At 42.2% G+C, this 20,250-nt stretch overlaps 1 protein-coding gene across 1 annotated transcript; it reads right to left on the bottom strand.

Annotated features, from left to right (window-relative positions):
• Nucleotides 1-2,003: 2,003 nt before the first annotated feature.
• Nucleotides 2,004-19,414, bottom strand: LOC135988431 (melanopsin-like). Its single transcript, XM_065634402.1, has 9 exons — nucleotides 19,278-19,414; nucleotides 17,178-17,311; nucleotides 15,458-15,661; nucleotides 14,395-14,566; nucleotides 12,505-12,660; nucleotides 11,672-11,779; nucleotides 9,100-9,274; nucleotides 5,777-5,926; nucleotides 2,004-2,393 (listed from the first exon to the last, which is right to left on the bottom strand). Exons 1-9 carry the CDS (start codon nucleotides 19,409-19,411, stop codon nucleotides 2,004-2,006), a joined length of 1,623 nt encoding a protein of 540 aa, XP_065490474.1. The 5' UTR covers nucleotides 19,412-19,414.
• Between the last annotated feature and the right edge of the window lie 836 nt (nucleotides 19,415-20,250).

Genomic DNA, 20,250 nt, shown 5'->3' with positions numbered 1-20,250 from the left:
GAGCGCGGTGCTGCCCCGGCTGAGCATCAGCCCCACAGCCACGTGTCGGGGCTGCACACGGACAACCGCGTGTATGATGGGGCTCTGCCGCCCTTTTCCTCCCTTCTCCACAAGGTAAGGGGCTATGTTGGCCTCTTCTCCCAAGTAGCAAGCAATAGGACGAGAGGAAATGGCCTCAAGTTGCGCCAGGGGAGGTTGAGATTGGATATGAGGAAAAAATTCTTCACGGAAAGGGCTGTCGGGCATTGGAACAGGCTGCCCAGGGCAGTGGTGGAGTCACCATCCCTGGAGGGGTTTAAAAGGCGTTTAGGCGAGGTTCTTAGGGACATGGTTTAGTGCTGGAGTTCGGTTGGGTTCTGGTTGAACTTGGCGATCCCGAGGGTCTCTTCCAACTGAAATGATTCTACGATTTCTGATAAAGGCCTCTGGACAACAGAGTTCCTCAAATAATAGCACTTTTTAACATTGCAATAGGAGGCCTGTCTCTGCAGCCACCTCTGTAACTCACCAGAACTGGTTTGGGTTTTTTTCCCCCCTATATCAAAAGCAAGTGTTTCAGTCCTCTCAAAGTTACACCATGCTGACACCCTGCAAAACCTCGAGTCTGCCAACTTGGAGGCATTCCTCTTTCTCCTGCACTGCTTTGGGTTTTAGTTTGGTCTTCGGTGGTGTTCCTGTCTAGCTAGTTGCAAACAAGATTTGTGTTACCTTCTTTTGTAATAAATAAATAAATAAATAAATAAATAAAATTGCTTCTACGCTTTCCATCTTTCCATCTGTTTTTGCACTGGGAAAACAGGAAAAGAGAAATTACCTCGAGACGAGCCAGTACATGCACAAAATTTGGAGATGCTCTCAGTGGTCTCTACACAGCCTTGGATACAGTCAAGGGAATAAACCAAGACTATGAACATAAACTCTCACTCTCTTGTTGGATGCCTGAGTACAACTAGACTCACTGGACCAAATATTTGCACTATTATGTGCAGAGATAAAATAAGCACAATTGGTAACCACAGATAACGATGTGACTGCAGACCCTGTACCAAATGCCACAGTACCGTGAAGTTTTCTCCCTAAGATGATGTTTTACCTGCCTCTGGTAAGTGACCTGTAGGAGAAGACGTCTGCTGGGCCATTTTATAGAAGTAGAGGAGAAGAATCTCCTCAGAAGAGACAAGTGATATACAGCAGCCAAGGCTTTATCACTGACTTGCCAAGCCAGCTGTGAACATTCACCCTTTTAATCACAGACTCATTAGGATCCACACATGTTTAATCAATACTAGAACTCTGAAGGGGCTCTAAATGCTTCTACAGGTAGTAGTGTATGTTTTAGCATATAGCACCTTGCATTTTGACATTCACGTGGGTGTGCTAAAGCTGAGGCAAAATCCAGAATTCTAGCGCTAAACTTTAAAAGCAAGCAGTCACCTCCCAGTTACACCATCAGTTGGTTTACTTATGTTTTGCAAGCTGCCTATTTTTTAAAAAACAAAACACCACCAATGCTGAAAATAATGTGATTAAAAGATAGTCCGGATTGTCTAGGCATCTGCATTGCTGCTGGAAGCTGTGGTCTGGTGGCACTTCCCATCACCGTCCAGAAGAGAGCTGCCATATCAGGAATGCTGTTTCATGTACAGGTAGGAGAAACATTCAGCAGTTGCCCCTGCTCTTGCTTGGTCACATTTTCTTCTGCTGGCACCTCCACCTGTGGCTACAAATCAGGGCCCCTCAAGGCAGGCGGCCAACTTGACCAACGCCACTTGGTCACGCTGCCAGATCTTCCGCTGCTGGTTTCCTGCAGCGCAATCTGAATTAAAGCCTGGTTCTACGCCTGAGCTGGTTCAGACAAAGACAGATCTGAAGGCTGCCTAGCGACTACCATATAAACATACGAAAAGTCTGATGACCTAACCTACAAGACTTCGGTTATTCGGTATAATTAAGTGGAGAAAACGCCAAGAAAATAATTACCGGAAAGTTTTCTTTTGGCAAACTCATGACAGAAATTTCTCAACAGCTTCAAGAAACTCCACAGATGAGCTAAGCCCTTCCAAGTCCAGCAGATTGCCCTTTTTGTCATGGAAGTGGAATAATTCTGTCTCTTCCTCTTCTAGTTCCTCTCGAAATAGGTTGGTCTCTGAGGTAGGAATGATGATGATGCGAGGGACTGTATTGCTAATGATAGAGCCCAGGACTCCGTCAACTTGACTTTCTTGACTTGCCGTCTCTGAAGTGTCTGCGTCGCCTCCTCTGCTGATGCTGCTGCTGTTCAAACCAACAGGTAGAGAAGCTGCTTTTAGGGAGCTGGTCACGAGTGTTGCAGGGGAACTGTGTAGGACCGCCCGCCCAAGCACCTTCTCCAGATAGCTGGAGGAGAACGAGACCTAGAGCAGAGACAAGATCTTTAGCGTTGTCGTACAGCATATGACTATGGGAACCAGTATTTGAAATTCATTACCACTAGTCTCTATTTGAGTCATCAGTCACTTATTCTAAAACGCTTGAATCATTGACTAGAAAGAGGTGAAATTGTGATGTGTTAACATCTCCAGCTTGGAAAGCAGGATGTTAAATGAAGCAAAAGACGACACGCTCAAATATCAGCAGAGATTAAGAAAAAAAAAAAAAAAGCCCATTCCTGTATCTGATTTATTATTTTGTGTTTAAAAAAATATTTCTCCATTTTTAACGCATCAAGGTACTGGTTAATTGTACTTCTCTCTCATGGGAAAAATCTCAGGTGAGACTCAAGCACACTGTATTCATTGTTTGCCTAAAGTTTCATGATCCTTGTGACAATCTCTGTCATGGTGTCACCAAATGGCTCCTGGTACAGCCTGAGGGCATCCATACGTTGAACTAGTGAAGAAGGGAAGACCAGTGAGTGTGATTTTGCTTTGCTAACCATTTCCCATCGGCCTATCTTGAGAGAATTCTAATTTCTAACTTGGTGCTGATGGCAACTGCCCTGTGACATTTCCAGAACTCTTCATGGACAGTGTGCAAAACCAGACTAAACTAAGTAAGCCTTGAAAGTGCTAGTTAATATTTAAATACACTGGCAAAGGAAGGCACGAGTGATCAATTTTGGCTTGATTTAGAAAATGACAGCTAAAGTTATAAAATCACTGTGCCAGATATAGAGACATGTTAGAAGTCCCTCCTTGCTGGGGAAAAATCAACATTTAAACTAAAGTGCAGTTTTCACTTCATTGCTATGTGTATTCCCGTGAAGCCTAATGGCATTCAGAGTTCGACTAAGCTTTACTCAAATTTTTATAAAGCATCTTTCAGAGTTATAGTTCTGTTTACTTATCTTGATGTGATTGTAAAGTGTATTAATTCGCTACACTGAGTCTCTCCATAGTTTGGGCTTCCCATAATAGTTTTGTAAAATTTTTCCTCGCAGATATTCCTATTCCAGTCATAAACCTCATTAATTCAACTTAAGTCTTCTTGAAGCGTTCGGGCATGTAACTCTCACAGACTTATAGGGGGTCTGGTGCTGAAACATCTTTTTTAATAATGTCAGATCAGTTTCTAGCATGAGCACAGCCCAGTAGGAGCTGTAATCTTGGCCTCCTTAGTCTCTACCTAGTCCATAGCCTGTGATACTGCCTTTATACTGACAAACTAAATGGTTTCTTACATCAAAAAGGGAAGGGTTTGGGGGGAGTTGTTTTGGTTTTTTCTTTTTCACCCCAGAATTGTTATTCTCTCTCTCCTCCCCATCTGTCAGCCTAGGTTTAAAATTAGATACTGGTATATACTAGAGCATAATGTAATTCTACTCCACAAGCAGGAATCTTTTACCAGTCCCTATCAATAACAATTTCTGCAGCCACAGTACCTACCCAAGTGGAGGGAAGAACAATGTGCTAAAAGAAGAAAATTGACTTAAATCAACCTGACAGAGAAGAAAAGTCTCTTCTTCCAAACCAACAATAACAATAGAATGAAAACAAAACAAAAAAACAACAACAAAACACCAAAACAACCAAACCAAAACGACAACAAAAAAATAAATATCTAAAAATGCAGTAGGGTTTCTTTAGGGTTGATTGGGGGTTTTTTTAAGGACAAATGGGTGGCCTTATAATGATACACTCTAATTGAGCTTGACAAAGAAATATTTATTCTGATAGAATATTCATGCATTTAGCTAACACACACAAGAGCTTCATGCCACATAGGAATCTTTGCTGAAAATATTGAGAAAAGCAAATGAGGCTTTGAACATTCAGTGTAAATAAACTCCACACATCTCCGTGAACACCACTGGAAGACTCATCAGGAAGGTTCTCTCTTTAAAGGTTATTTATCAAAATAATCCGAGAGATGTCTTTCAAAGACAAAGCGCAGTGTCTGAACCTTTTTGTGGGCTACGCAGGTAGTAAATTGCAGAATACAGAAATATTTCTTGTATTACTGAATACTTTTGTGCAACCACCTCAGCTTTCTTTTCCTTTTGCTTTCTTGTGAGACCAAAAGACGGTAATTATCCAGGACCTAGAGAAAATCTCTTGTCTTTGCCACTTTCTACAACCTTGGACACACTGGACTACTGATGGAGAGCAGCAGAGGTGAAGGTAGATCTGAGCCCACGTTGCCTGCAACCTCATTTGAAACCATTGTTTTTCCATCAATACCATTCACAACAGTTACAGGAAAAGACCAGCATTTCTGAGGACTTCACCTTAAGGAGACACACGAAAGAAGACAGAGCAGATACATGTAAGAACTGGGTCACTGGATGGCTGGAAATTTCCAGAACAGCTTCTGCTTTAAAATATGTTGGCTCTAGACAATCAGCCTCAGAGCTGGAATAGAGCACAAGAGACAGAACCAGATGCTTTGGCTGCCCAAGGTGTGGGGTTTTGGTTACTCACACTAAAATAAACCTCATGAAAAGGTGCCTCCATCAAAAAGTGAGTGCTACCCAGTCCAGCCACAAGGAGGGCCTTGCAAGTCCTTTCTTTTCTTGAAAATGCAGCACTGATATATGCTCGATATTGTACCACCCATACAAATATTTGTTTTGAAACGGGTGATATGGTTCTGGCAGAAGCTGACTTGCGAGTGACCAGCTGGTCCCATCCTCAGCGATTCCTCGGGGTACAGGGTGCTCCTCAAGCTCATGATACCAAACCTCAGCGGTTTGGGCAATGAGCGTGATGGATGCACTGAGTACTCACCATCTCCTTTTTCAGTGAGGGAAGGGTGGCAGCTGCCAGACTCTCCCACCCTTAGGGAGAAATGGGAGTTTCTTTCTTGTCTTCCTCCTCAACAAAAATAAAACATTTTAATGTACGCTGAAAAGAGGAAAAAAAGGTGGCTTCTATCATGTCAAACTCTATATTGCAGCCCTGACTTTGTAATAACGTGAGACTACCAGAACATAGACATGAGGATCAGGATGGGAGAAACTGGAGTTGGGGTAGATAAACACGCAAAGGGGCACAGAAGTCAACTTCTTACATTCGATGCTACTGACTGTGTTTTAATGCAGCTTTAGAGCTATGAACTGATGCTGGTTTTGCAAAAACAGGCAACATATCAGTGGAAAAAAAGTTAATAAGGCATTACTGACATAAGTCACAAAGAAAGAAATAACAGCAAGGCTGAAGAGGACATTGGAATCAGTATTAAAAAAAGCCTGCAGATAAAAGAGATCGGTATAAAGGCTGAATTATTATTCCAGAGGTGACATACTGTAGCAGGATTAACAGTAAAATGGAGAGTCCCCGGCAGAAACTTTTTTCCTTACCTTTTCTGTGGTTGCTGCATCGCAGCTGCAGGTCTCTGGGAGCAGGTCCCTCTTCTCCTGTCTCACACTTGCTGAGAAAGAATGACTCCGGCGGGGCTGCAGCTTCTTATGAGCTGGCTCTACAGGGTCAAGCTCTACATCGCTCCAGGTCTAATCACAAATTATGGAGGATTTCGCACAGTTACACACTTTACTAAATTCCAAAATTTCTCAAACTCTACCAGAAAACAAGCACAATTACAGAAAACTAAAGCTTTTCCAACACAGGTCTCACCCTCAAAACTCCCCTGGGGAGAGGCTTGATTTTTAATCTTGTCACTTACTCCTATCTATTTTTCTAAACCAAAAAAAAAATATCTTTGAAATAATGAAAAAGTATTTAATCTCTCTTCACCAGGATGCTTTTGACCCTTTTAAAATCTCATTGCTTGTGCAATACTTATAGCTACATAGCACCTGAAATCTAAAAATGGGAGCAAGTACAACCAATCTGTTTAATATGGCTTATGCCATTCTGCATGTCCATCAGCTGGTACAAAACCCCGGACGTGCACAGGTCCAAAAACACATTTGTAGACATCCCAGCTGGATGCCCAGGACACCCAGGGCTTCTCAAGCACCGTGAACTCGCTGCTTCTCTGAACCGTCACCAGTGGATGGGAGGCATTGAGTGGGCTCTGCAATAATTTTCCAAGAGCATGCCAGTAATGGAGAACAATCGTGACATTGCCACCATGCCGTTCCATTTAGAAGCTTGGGCAGAGGCCATCCATCAAACCTAACTTTGTGATGACTTTTTGATTGAGTATCAAAGATGAGATCATTTCACTATTTTCCATACCAGCTTTTAGATACGGATAGATGGGCTCTCCACAAGTCGGAAGCTAGTGCATAATTCCACTGTGTCGCCTTGCTCATACATCTATGTAGTGTCACCTGTTTATTTCTCCTCCCTTGTAGAATCATACTGTAAATACAACTTTACGTGCCTCATAAATATGTTGGCTCCCTACACTAACATGTACATAACAGAGGAACGTGTTGGTGGCAACAGCTGCGTCTTTTACAGCGTTGCTGGTGCCATTCCTGCCCGTCAATACGTTATTGGAGCATTCCAAAATTTCACTTGGTGCTGCTGTCATGTGAGAGTCGTTGAGCTTGGCTTTTATTTCAGCAGCTGCTGTTTCAACTGAAATCTGTACAGCTGCACTGAGCTGCCAGTTGCCTCAAGAGCAATTACCTTTGGCCATGTCAACTCGGCACAGCACGGTGCTGCTGTCTTTAAGCAGCAACCCCAACCAAACACACCCAGTAAGCCGCAAACCCCAATGAACCACAACCAGGTAGTGACCGACAGTGACGAACAGAAAGCTGCTTGGATCAGGACGAGCGATCCAGCAGAAATTACCTAATTTGCTATCAAGCAGAGGATTAGTGGGGAGAGAATTTAGGAATAAACTTTAAGTCAACAAAAACTGAAAGGTAAAAGGGGAAAAAAAAAGCTGGAAATAAGTAAATGAAGAGCCTTCCTGTTTTAAACTATGTCAAGGCATTTCTGTGTCGCTACGTGTGTGATGTACAACCACAAGAGTAAACAGAAAAGTAGCCCCCATGATCTCACAGGGGATACAAAGATGTGTGGGTGCTCTGTTTGCTCAAGCTGTTAAGCAACCCCAAAAATGCACTCTTTTTTTCATGATAGGATACTGGCGTGTTACATATACTAACCTCATACTGCAAGGGTGGTCTGGATATTTTAGAGTTCATGAAATCATCACAGTTGATACTCTCGTGCATCATTGTGTAATCGGTGGTCTGTGAAAGGAATCGAATTGGCAGAATAGGTTCTCATTTTCATTTACATTGCAACAGAAATATTTATTTATTTATTTATTCAAGAGCCAAGACAAATGTTAAATTTCATATCTCTAGATTTCATAGGTGTTTTTTTTTTTTTTCTATCTTGTTACGGTCTTTTGCCCTAATACAGCAGCAACCAGATAAACATGAAAGTGTTCTCCATGCCCTGAAGACTATGAGAGCCTCGGCAAGCAAATTTAGGGATCCTTATGCCGTGTGGCGTGTACAGTAGTGTCACACTCCACAAGAGTCCCACCACACACTTCTAACTCGCTTGGGCTCAAATCTGAACAACAGTACACTAAAAAAGGCTTTACCCAGGCTAAGAGAGGCCTTTCCCTCCTCTATTTATTGTTTTAGCTTAAAAGAAATTTCATGGTAGATATATTTTATGAAACACTAAAGAAAAAGCTTTTCACTTCTAGGCTAGGTCTCTCCTGAAAAGCAGCTTGTCCGTTGCACGGTATTTAATCACCTGCTGATTTTAAACAACAAATTGTGCCCCACTTAAGTGATTCGATGATCTTTAATGATCATCGTTATTACTTGTCTGTAATACAATAACCTGCGGGCTGTTTAGTGATAGCTCGGAACGCTGCTGGGATACGTGACACGCAGTCACAAAGTGGAAGAGGATCCTTGTCCCCAAACGGTTCACAGCTTCACAGGCTGGACAGCTGAGCCTGCCCAGTAACGCACAATTAGTCATTTTAACTGGAAGTCTACCTGAAGTAGAGCTTGATGTGCAACACGGGCAGCAGCACGGACTGCAAAGTAACCTGTATTTTGCAATGGGATGGATTTTGTTTCATTAGGACTCAGGCACTTAAAGTGGGTTTTTTGTTGTTTTGGGGGGTTTTTTGGTTTTGTTTTTTGTGGTGTGTTGTTTTCTTGTTTTTGTTTTTTGGGGTTTTTTTTGTTGTTGTTGTTGTTGTTGTTTTTTTCCGATCTGTCTCTTAATTTTACAGCCAGAAGGCCTGAATTTCTTGACAGCACCTGGGGCACAGTGCTAGCATTGACGGGGATTTCTCGGTTTCCCAGTGAACAGTGCATTTTTTGCTCAGGTATATTTGTTTTACTGGCTGTCTGCCATGAAAGAGTTCAGTCGCCTCCCTTGTGCTGTTATCTGAACAGAATGATTTCCATTCTCCAGGAGAAACTTCAGCGCCTGACAACGGCTCTTTTTAATTCACATTAAAGACTTAACCTGAACATCCGTGGTTCCAGTAAGCACCTGAACCGTGCAGATATGCTGGCCTGGATGCTTTTTCCGATTAGAAATCATCACGCATGAACTCCCAGGGAGGCTTTGCAGAAATGACCTCATGTGACCCAAAATAATTGAGCTACCTCCTTCTCTTTTCCATTCTCTAATTTTGAATATGTATTTATAGAGTCACTTATCTTGGGAGTTAGAGAAACATTACACTCACTTTCCGTCATGGAAACGAGACAAGACTTACAGCTTCTCCAGTGGAAATGGATGAAACACAAGTGCTCTTGGTCCTGCCAGCAAGAGAGTGATGGCTGGAAAGAGACGTCCTGAACGAGGATTCACTTATGGAGCCTCTCAGGAGGTCATTCTTCGATATTCGTATAAGGAACCTTAAGCAGGGAACAGCATTATGGATGGTTTTTCTGAAGGAAAACAGAAGGAAAAAAAAAAAAGCAGCACATATTGACAACATGGCTTTGAAAATAATGTGGTGAAAGTACCACCTCTTTCCATAACCTCGGCACAGCTCCCGTTTGGACTGAGGAGGCCTTAAAGGCTCCACGGAACCAGCACGGCGTTTCTCGTGGAAATTACTCAACAGGCTGAAGGGAAAATAGCAGGTGGCTTCTGGGCCTCAAACCAACACGTGCATGGAAGAGCTGCACGGATAAGTAGCAAGAATTGAAAATATCTTCAAGAGCACGATTGCTTCTGTTTTCATCACAAAGTTAGCCCGGAAAACTTTCAGTTCAGCCGGCATGAAGGTCATCTCTGTACAAAGTCTTGGACCTGGACAGAGTGGAACATTCATTCATCATCGGGTGAACTTTGAAGATATTACGTGAATTATTAGAAGATCTGGAAGTTATCCAGAAAGCCCGATCTTTACATATGCATTCATTATTCATTCGTCAAGTAAAATGCGTCCTGTCAACATATTTTCACCAGCCGACTTGGCATAGTCCAGCTGCTTTTTCAGTTTTAAACCTGCGTGCCTGATTCATCGCGAGGGACCCAACGTTACTTCTTCTCCTCTTTGGATGAATCCCAAGTCTATAAAATGTCTTCAAAACAACTGCACAAACACTTCTCTTGTTGATATGTCTAGAAATACAAATTAGGATTCAGGAAAACCACCCCCACGTTTTAAGAGAGTCTCTGAAATCCTGTCGTGGACTCCAGCCTTTTTCTTAACTCAGGCTTACCTGGAAAAGTATTGAAGCAGTTCACTGTATAGTGTCTGCTTTGAAAACACTCACCTCACCTCACCAAAATAATGTAAGGGAACACTGAACACAACACCTTTGGGTCATGAAAAAAAATATTTGGTTCATAATGTGTCAGCCAGCCATGCAAAACTTCTCATTGAACTTCTGCAAGCCACCGGAGAGTAGCCATTCTCTTATAAACCAAAATCCTCTACAACCTTAAAAAAATAAGACGAACTCAGATTTTTGGAGGATGCAACATGGTATTAGTTACAATAGCAGGTATTTTCAAACAAAATATACGTTTTTATCATTTCTGGGTATATTTCCACCAGCCTTCTGAGAAGCTTTAACTGCTCTGACAGCCACACCTTCATGCATCAGACATTCAAAACAATGAATTTTCTTTCCAGCTCCGAAATCCTAAATTTCAGGTTATGCAACCCAGCAGTTTTTCCTCTTCGTGGGCAAGACAAACCTCGTACCAATGACTAACCCTGCCACCTAGTGGCATTAATACCTTTTATCACATTTTTCAACCAAAGCAACCCATCCCTTTTTGTGGCAGATACATTTCGAAAGAATTGCAGAAAAATCTAGAGATATTCTGAATAGCACTTCTGTTACACCTTCTTCTGTGAAGGGAAAGGTTTCTGATTCTTTGGAGGAGTGTCTTTTATGGTGTATTAAATTATCATTCTATTCACCTGACCTTGTAGATTTCCCATTGCAGAGACGGTGTGGAAATCCTTTTTTACGATGCGTAGTTACCTTTGTAATAACCTACTCTGGGAACAAATCATCTTTATACTCTCTATCCCATACCCTACTGCAGTCAGAGAGCCTGGATAAAAAGCAGAATTGACACCTTTCAGCTCAGAAACTCATTCATCAGCTGTGAGGGGATTGAGAAGGAAATTAAAGGAAAGTTGACTAACCATGCAGCCTATTGAGACTGAATTGTATCTGAGTATTTGTTAGTGAAATTGTGTAGGGTTGGCACAGATTTCTGTTTTAAAGTATACAGTGATTTTTATCTGTAATAATAAGTAGAACGCAAATGTAGAATAATGTGCTTATGAAGGCACAGGTTTAGAAATATTTCATGTCTGCAAAAAAAAGGGGTATGTTTCAGAGAAGTGAGCAACATCACATTCTGCCCAGTGAACCACATTAGTGTAGTGTAAAAATTATTTTTTTAAAGTCAAAGATAATATTTTTGAAAAAGGTAAAAAGTGGAAAAGCTTTTACCTGAAACAACTAAACGAAACAAATACAAAAACTGAGCCTTCTTTCCATGAAGTCGTTCCAGAAATGTCTGCTTTATTTTTTGAAGGCAAATACTTTTTGACCAAAGTTAGCAAGCCTGCTAATAAAAAACTGATATTTTCAGTGTATTTGGAAATATTTCTCATATGCAGGCAGGTCTGTCCGGATTACTGGCTTCCTACAACTCTCACAGAACTTCTATGAAAACACTGTTTGCTTTTTACGGAGCTTTTCCCAGAGACCGTCAACTTGTTCACATTACACGTGGGGTGAGGCAGTTCATTCACTGTAAAAACCACATTTGCATGTACATTTACACACATACCTATATGTTTACTGTACCTGTATCTTGGGTGAATTATTGCATATATGATGGGGTTGTAGACTGCAGAAGCTTTGGCAATAACTGCTGGCACTGATTTGGAATACGGTGTTAGGGTGTTGCCTCGACTAAAACAAAGCAAAAAACATTACACACAGCTATGCCACGGCTTAATTTTAAATCATTAAAACATATTAATCTCTTTGACTGGTTTTGTGCTGTGGTCTCCTCATAAGAGATACCCCTGGAACATTAATTGATTCCAATGCATTCTGTGCTCGGATGAAAGGCTCGTATTTGACAGTGTGCACTTGGTTTCATTCATTTGAAGATGACGAAAGACATGCAAGTAATTAGTTATCCATTGGAAAATGACCAGGAACACAAAGAATCACCTTCCCTGTTTCTACACTAGGCAAAACCAAACCAACCAAACATAACAACCCCGTTGTGACCACCTGGGAAAAGGGAACGGAGATGGAAAAGAAAATAGAATCAAACTGAAAAACTTTTCAGCAGCAACACCTGTGCTGGATGGAAGAAGCTACTTCAGAAAACAGGTATTAGGAGAGAAAAGAGGTAACTCCTCCAATTCATACAAAGGTATTTTCATGGGGAAAGGAAAATGTACCAAAAACGCAGATAAAAAATTCTAATTGTTTTAAAATATACGGGCAAATAATCCCTTTCCTGGCTTTACTCACAAGGATATTATAAAACAAGTAATAATACTTCTAATGTAACAACCATTTAAAAGCCTTTCAAAAGGGAGATCTGTTTCTTCTGGGTGACAATAGTACTTATGTTTCTATTTCAGAACAATCCGTGCTCTTTGGATCCCATTTTCCCTTACCCTGCCCAGGCGATCAAGGTGACACAAGCATATGGAGACCAGGACAAGACAAACACAATGATGACCACAAAAGCAATTTTTGCCAGTTTCCATTCATTCTTCATGGACTGAGAGACGTAGGATTTCCGGCTGCAGGAGCCCAGCTTTTGAACATCTCTGCGAGGGGAAAAAAAATACAGATACATCAGCAGCAGGGTGAAAAAGTGAGGTGCAACATCTCTAATGCATTCTCAGCAATATGCAAAATGAAGCACTTTTCACCTTTTTCTGCTCTAACTGTTCTTTTGTCCTCTGATATTTAAAAACTCTAGAAGGTAATTAACGTAGTAAATGGTCCCAGATGCTTTGCTTGAGCTTCATCTGCCTGTGGGACTGAGCCAGAAGAACCCCTGGGACTACAGAACAGGATTGTCGTGTCCTCATCCCGACAGGAGGAGGCTTTCGGGTTGGGAGGGTGAAGAAATGAGCGTCCCCTGCCCCTCATTGCTCTGGGAGGTGGAGCAAGCAAAGGCAAATCTCATGTTTTTTCCTTTTCAAGGGAGGAACAGCTTGCAGAAATTCCTGCTCCCAAGGTAACAAGTGCTGGAAGACCCTGAGGAACCTGACCCCAAACACTTACAGGGACATTTTCACTTCCCTGCAGGTTTACTCACAGGAGAAGAGTATTTTCAAGGGCGAGTACAACAGGTAGTATTAGTATTTTTGCCAAAAAGTGTCCCATCAGATTCTCTCCTCACATCACACAAACACCCCATATTTCATTAAACATGATTTTATGTGTTTTAGCATTATGTAGTTTAGCATAGAAATAAAAAATGTTACATATTAGTGTTGTTAAATGAAGATACGTTTCATGCTGAAGGCAGTAATTACCAGCCAGCAGGGGAACAAACTGCTTCCTAGTGCACTGGGAACATACCCGTAAAGTGAGTTTACTCTATTAGTGAGCAAAAGGCACAGAAAAATCTTGTAGCCACTGTGCTTCACAGCTGTACAGGACACCATCTTTTTAAGGATGCATTCTTTGCTTGGTATGAAACACACACACGCAATGCACGGCAAGAACCAAGACCAAGAATAGAGCTCAGTAAGAACTTAGGTTTGGGCACACGGCTAAACGTGCTTGTAAAACCAGAATTTAGCTTTGTCAAGCCAAATAACTTCAACAAGTGCCTGCATGTAGAGAAAAGCCATGGGAGCTGGTGACACTGCGAGCAACGGGAAGGACTCGCAGCTCCAGCTGGTGTTGGATCAGACCAAAGAGAAGTCATTTGCTCATTAGGAGAAACGTAACTGACAGAACGAGGTTACTGTGCACATCTAACACCCTGCTGATTTGTTATTTCAAATATAGACCAAGAATCTGGGGGGAAAAAAAAAAAAAAGTCTCCTAACAAGCATAGCCGGACATTGTGCATGATGCCTGAGTGAACCACAAGGTTTTCTGGGATGCCTGCCTTAAATAAAACTGTCAAAAAATATACGGACTGTTAAGTTTACAGAGCAGCTCAAAGGCAGATGATGCCTCCATTGCTACACACTATTTATCATCCCTTGGGGCTGAAAACTGCTGGAACCCACAAGGACTGTGTTCCTTGTGTTGCAAATCTGAAATACAAGTAATCCGAACTATCAAATTATGTCATGTACCGTTTGTTACCACACTCTAGGATAAGATTAGAACTACCAGGGACTTCTGTCCCTACTCCAGAATACATACATCCATTCTAGTTTTTAGATTGGCCAAAGTATTTCTCCAGTTACAGCTGTTAATGATCTGCCACTTTATTTCCAATTTTGATTCAAATGAATGTTTGATTCAGATTTTTCTGCAGAAAATCTTCTGATACAAGAAAAGGGAGATTTAGTTATTTCAGGTACATTGCTTACCTGCCAGTACGTCTTATGGCCAGGAACATAAATAAATAGCAATGGAATATTATTATCAGAGGAATAAAAAACACGCAGCAACATAAAATCATGGTGTAACTTCTGTTTGCAGGGGAGTAGGTTATGTAGTCCCATGTACAGGATATCATCAAGCCCTCGGGCACATAGGAACCTATGAAATACATGGAATACATTATTCACACATACACCCGAAGCTTGCGCATTTGTTGATCCAGCAACTGAGCACTTAAAATAAACCGCACACTGTATACATAGTCTTCAAGAGCTATGCCAGCCATATTACATGTATGGTCTGAGAATGCAAGCGCACGCGTGGAGAGGAGATCCTGACTGCCAGGCTCTCCGATACACCTAATACTCCATCTGCAACTTGCTCTGCTCAAGTACTGTGTCCAGTTTTGGGCACCTCATCATAAGAAGGACACTGAGAGAGTGCAGAGGAGGCGATGAAGCTGGTGGGGGGTCTGGAGCACGAGTGTGATGGGAGCGGCTGAGGGAGCTGGGGGTTCAGCTGGAGAACAGGAGCTGAGGGGAGACCTTCTGATCCCTGACCTGCCTGAAAGGAGCCTGGAGCACGGAGGGGGTTGGTCTCTCCTCTCAAGTACCAAGTGATGGGACAAGAGGAAACAGCCACAAGTTGCGCCAGGGGAGGTTTAGATTGGCTATTAGGGAAAAATTCTTCACGGAAAGGGTTGTGTAGCACTAGAACAGGCTGCCCAGGGCGGTGGTGGAGTCACCATCCCTGGAGGGGTTTAAAAGGCGTTTAGACGAGGTTCTTAGGGACATGGTTTAGTGCTGGAGTTGGGTTCTGGTTGGACTCGATGATCCTGAGGGTCTCTTCCAGCTGAAATGATTCTGTGATTCTAAGTACAACCTGGGGGTAGGGAGGAGGAGGACGTTATCTGCGCTGCAATAGTTAAAGAGATATAGTATGACAACAAACCTGAGAACTTATCAAAAAACTCATTTTTTTCATAGCCTAAGCAAGGCAAAAGCAGCCTACATAGGGAACACAGGAAGAGACAGAGAGCAGACAACATACTCCACCCGAAGAGCGGAGCCACGCTCCATCCCAGCGAGTACAGCCAGACGGCCGCGATGATCCGCACCGTGCGCTTCTTGGAGGTCCACTGGATGGATCGCAGGGGCATCGTGATCACAAGGTAGCGGTCCACAGAAATAGCTAATAAAGTCATCATTGAGGTTATCCCAAAGAGCGCCCCACAGAAAGCGTACAAGTCGCAGCCTGAAGCAGAAAATGTCAAAGTCAGGGATTTTCTTAAAACAGACGCGTGTTTTCTCTCAGAGCCTGACAAGATAAACTGCCCAGTCTTCCCAGCTCAGGACTTCTCTCCCATTAGAAGAATTTTCTTGGCCTCACAATTTAGTAATTCTCAAGTTTTTATTAGAAGAAACATAAATATTAATAAAATACAAATGCATATATTTAACAGGTTCTACTCTCCGCTGCAGCCTCAACTGGGAACCTTTTATCAATGGAAAACTGCCTCAAAGAAAATCCAATCTAATTAAAGTTACATTTTCCTGGACTGTTGCCCAATATATTGATCTTCACAGGCTGCAGCAGACATCTGCCTGCTAATGACAGATGCAAGTTTTGAAAAATGACTTGGTTTATGCGGTTTTATAAAAAAAAAAGCAGAAGTGGTTTAAATTTGATGGCTGAAAAGCCAGCTGTAAAGCATAGCTGCAGCTCTGATATTTAATAGCAGTACTTTAAACAAAAGCTTAGGTTTTACATGAAACAGGCTTCTTTTCCCTCCCCTCTTTGCATTCAAGCATTGCACTAGCAGATGAAAATTGGTAGAGTTGTGCTGTCTCTAATTTGATTCAGAAACCTGTGTTGAATGATCATTCATTTTTTGAGATCTTGTGGCACCCTATGTGGTTATAAACAACAGCCCACCAGGAATGGGAGGTAGCTGAAATACCAGATTCAACCTTAAAGCAGACTTCTTCTCAAGGCTTTATAAATAACCTGCAATTAAGGACCAAATCCCACTCAGCTCAACTAAATTTCTTTATTTGTGGCAGCATGATAGTTTGCACTGATTTTATCTAAGGGGATGAGCAAGACTAAGAACATCCTCAAACTAAAGAAGAGCTCCTTCCGCGCTAATAAATAATACACTGCCTCTGGGCACAGTCCACCAATATGCAGCCACTACTCGGTGTAAATTTTTGCCCAATGATTCGGTGAGCAGCACCAAGCAGAGCATCAAGCCTGCTGAGGAACCTGCCCACATTTCAGCTATAATTTGAGCACACATCACCTTTTCTTTCTACTAGCAGTTGGAAAGAAAGGAGCTTAAATTTGCAGAGTCCTCAGCTGATTATCATTATTTAAATTTCCTAATTAAATGTGAGATTGCTAGAAACATGCTAATGGATATCAACATACGTTTTTAAATAATAATATTAACTCCCTCTTAAACTAATACAGAAAAAAAGTACTTACAACTTAATAAAATTTTTCTACCCATCTTCAGCCATAGCATCTGCCCTTACCAGCTAAAATGTAACATGATTACATGTTGATGTCGACTCCTTTCTTTCCAAAACAGGTAAGACGGAAGAATCAAAGCTATAACACAAAATGTGCCATCGTGCTGACTGGTAGCATCAAGAGCTTGGGTTCTCACCCAAAAGTCTCACCCACGGCACAAGCCAGGACTGTTATGGCCAAAATCGGCTGCAGACAGTGTAGAACTGGTGAGGTATGAATCGGCGTTGAAAAGTACCTATATCTCCAAGTATCCACTCTCCGTGCAAGCTGTTCACAAAGCACATGGGTGCCTGAGAAGCCGACATCAAGAAGTCACTCACGGCCAAATTCATTATAAAGTAGTTTTGGGGTGTCCTCAGCTTCTTGTTGCTTGAAAACAGGAAATATACACGGTTTTAAATAGATAAAGAGAATAATCAAGTAACTTAGTAACTTCCTAGCATAAACAAACATTACCCAGGTTGTAACCAGTGGTTACCCGCAGTCAATCAATTGCCGCTCCTAAGTCAATTACTGCAGTTCATGTACATCTCATAGAGAGCTCAAAACCACTCAGCTGCAGACGAACAGGCACCAGTAAATGCCACAACAGGGAGCGTGCAAGCAGCAGCTGGTCTGCAAGCAAAGTTTATCCAAAAAAACCAAACATTACTTCCATTTTTCCGCCCCCCCCCATCTCACCACCTCACATAGTCTCACTTCTTAGGGATATCTGGAGTTATAACCCCCTAGGAAACTTTTCAGCTGGTATTCAAGATCACCCTTGGCGCTAAGAGGAATGAAGATATTGGCAACATGATAAAGAACCTCTCACTTTTACTAGGGGTTATCTGGTCGAATATACCCTCGGTGCTCTGATCAGATATTATGTCCCACTACGAAAGTTAAATTACTTTGTGAGTTCAGCTCACCCAAATCAACCTTAAAACTGGCATTTTTGACAAGTATACTGGGAAGGTGTAACACTGAACTAGTAGCCCCTAGAACAAGTACTAGTAGCCTGTACTGGTTGCATGGTGAAGTAAAGAGCTTTGATAGCGAGAATTTGAATCCAGGACAGTGTCAGGCACATAAAATAGAAAAAGAAGTGACTTGAAACACTCTGTGAGACACAAGGAGGGAGAAGGATTTTATAAATAGCTTTTTTCTTGGAACTTGCATGCAGTAACTTTCAATAGTTTGAAATAATTGTTACTTTTCTCCTTCTTCAGTGTAGAAAGTTGGACAACTGAGGCCTCTCTGATGTGCTTTAAAAGATCAGTATTTGCAGCTGACACGGATTTCTTTCGTCATGCTGGTAAAGAAATACTGAGGAAGAAATCGGGAAAGTCATCTCAATGATTCTGCAATTCTAACAAAATCTTGGGTCTCACAGCTGCCAGCAACAACTGGGTGAGGAGGAGCGCAGAGTTCTCACCTTCACGCGTGCTTTTTTGCCTACAGAGATATTCCCGCATTGACAATCTAATGCTCTTATCACAGCAACGAAAACAAACAAATCTCAAGAAAAATGGAGAGCTTGCATTGCGTTTCAAAAATCACAAAGGCAACTACAGTTGCAGGGAATTCAGTTTCTCCTCTATCTCACGTTTAAAGCCAGTTGTTTAAAACAACCGAGCTAATTTATTCCTCTTTAACATTTGAGAATAGGAAACTAACACCTGGTTCATAACCCCATGGGTGTTTCTAGCAGCGCGAGCCCCATCTGCATCACCACGATGACAGCAAGCAAGAAAGATATGGAAATCCAGCACCATGGCGTAGGACAGAAGGCAGCTATTTATGTTTTTTCATGAGATATTTGCATACTCTGGCTGCATCTATTACACTCTCAGAAGCCAAGAGAACACACAAACTGTCAGAAATCCTGTGATCTGCCTGAAGCGGGGAATACACTGATGGCATGGGCTCACTTCATGCAGCGCATCGCTTCCCTGGTCCTTCCAGGACACCTGGGCAGCTGGGAAGAGCATCAGCACTTGTCAAGTATTTCTGCAAATTCTACGGGGTGAGTGAAGAAGTCCGCAACAAGGAAGTGTGGTTCCTATCATTAAAAGTATTGAACTCTTCTTTAAGCTTTCAAATGGAATTGTTTACAGAACACGGTATTTATTTTTTCATTTTCTTCGGTTGCTTAGCACATGAAGAGTTTACACGGAGGTTATCAATGATGTGGAGGTATGTGTGTGGGGGGGGGTGTTGCCTTCCCCCCGTTTGTTGCTGTCAGCCTCTGCTTAGAGATTTAATTCAAGAGGGAATAAATGCAGAACATCTGCACACAGGCACTCGTGAACCTGAAGGCCAGTCAGCTTACTGGTAAAAGGAATTTTCATACCTGTAAAACGCGTAGAGTACTAGGAGGTTTCCAATGATGCCAATGGAGCCGATAACGAGCACGCATGTTCCTACGGTGTAAAGAACATGCTCAGGTATCTCTGCCTTGGTCAGAGCGTGTGGCTGGGTGCCCATGTTCAAACCCTGAATGGAAAATAGAAGAAAAGGACAACTTAGCCCATTCAGGACACTTATCATGTGGGGACACATGCTCAGCCTGTTGAAGGCAGGCACAGGACTCGCTTCCACAGTTCATGTAAAGCAAATACACACCTTGCAGCTCTTTTCATGTCCTCTGTAATCAAGTTTCCTTCAAGTAGCCTTCATTACTTTCTCTAACAGTACAGGGTTATATGAAACAAAAACCAAAACCCAACCAACCAACTACGAGGGAAACAAGCTGGAAAAGCATTAAGTTACAATGATGATGTGAAAAAGCCAAAGCTGTGCTAGCACGAAACTCACTCCGGGTAAGTGCTGCAACTTTGGGGCACAGAGCTAGCTGACAACACAAACTTCAGTTCCACAAGGAATAGCCCATCGTAATGCAGTTTTATTAGGAGCGGCAAGAGCAAATCCCGCCCTTACAAACATTAAATCCCAAACTTCCCAAGTCTTCCAAACTCTCTATCCACTGACTTCCAGTGCTGCAAAAGCTGGGAATTCCCCATGGAAAAGGTGTGAAACTAGAGGTGAAATAGCATTGCCTGTGTAAGTACAAATACATTAAATAGTCTTGACAACTCTTTCATTGCCCTTTTTCTGCAACACATGAATAAAACCCCAATAACTCTCCACATTTTTTTAAAGATTCAGATTTATCACCACCTAATGGCGAGAACGGCCTTTTCTTTATTGTTAGCTCCTGACCTCCCATACTGCTGCTTCTCCTTTCTGCCTCCTGTTGTTCCTCGCTCCCCTATGAAATGCACACACTACGGCTCCCTCCTCGGACAACAGTTCCAGCTGTGGGC

Source organism: Caloenas nicobarica, chromosome 4, assembly GCF_036013445.1.
Source record: "Caloenas nicobarica isolate bCalNic1 chromosome 4, bCalNic1.hap1, whole genome shotgun sequence".
NCBI lineage: Eukaryota > Metazoa > Chordata > Aves > Columbiformes > Columbidae > Caloenas > Caloenas nicobarica.
This window is presented reverse-complemented; position numbering and strand designations above follow the sequence as displayed.

Coding starts and splice junctions, on each gene's coding strand:
- LOC135988431 (XM_065634402.1), bottom strand. CDS start 19,411: ATGGGCACCCAGCCACACGCTCTGACCAAGGCAGAGATACCTGAGCAT. Junction 17,312..19,277: donor GTACTCTACGCGTTTTACAG/GTATGAAAATTC, acceptor CCTGTTTTCAAG/CAACAAGAAGCTGAGGACAC. Junction 12,661..14,394: donor GCCATAAGACGTACTGGCAG/GTAAGCAATGTA, acceptor TTCCCCTCGCAG/AGATGTTCAAAAGCTGGGCT.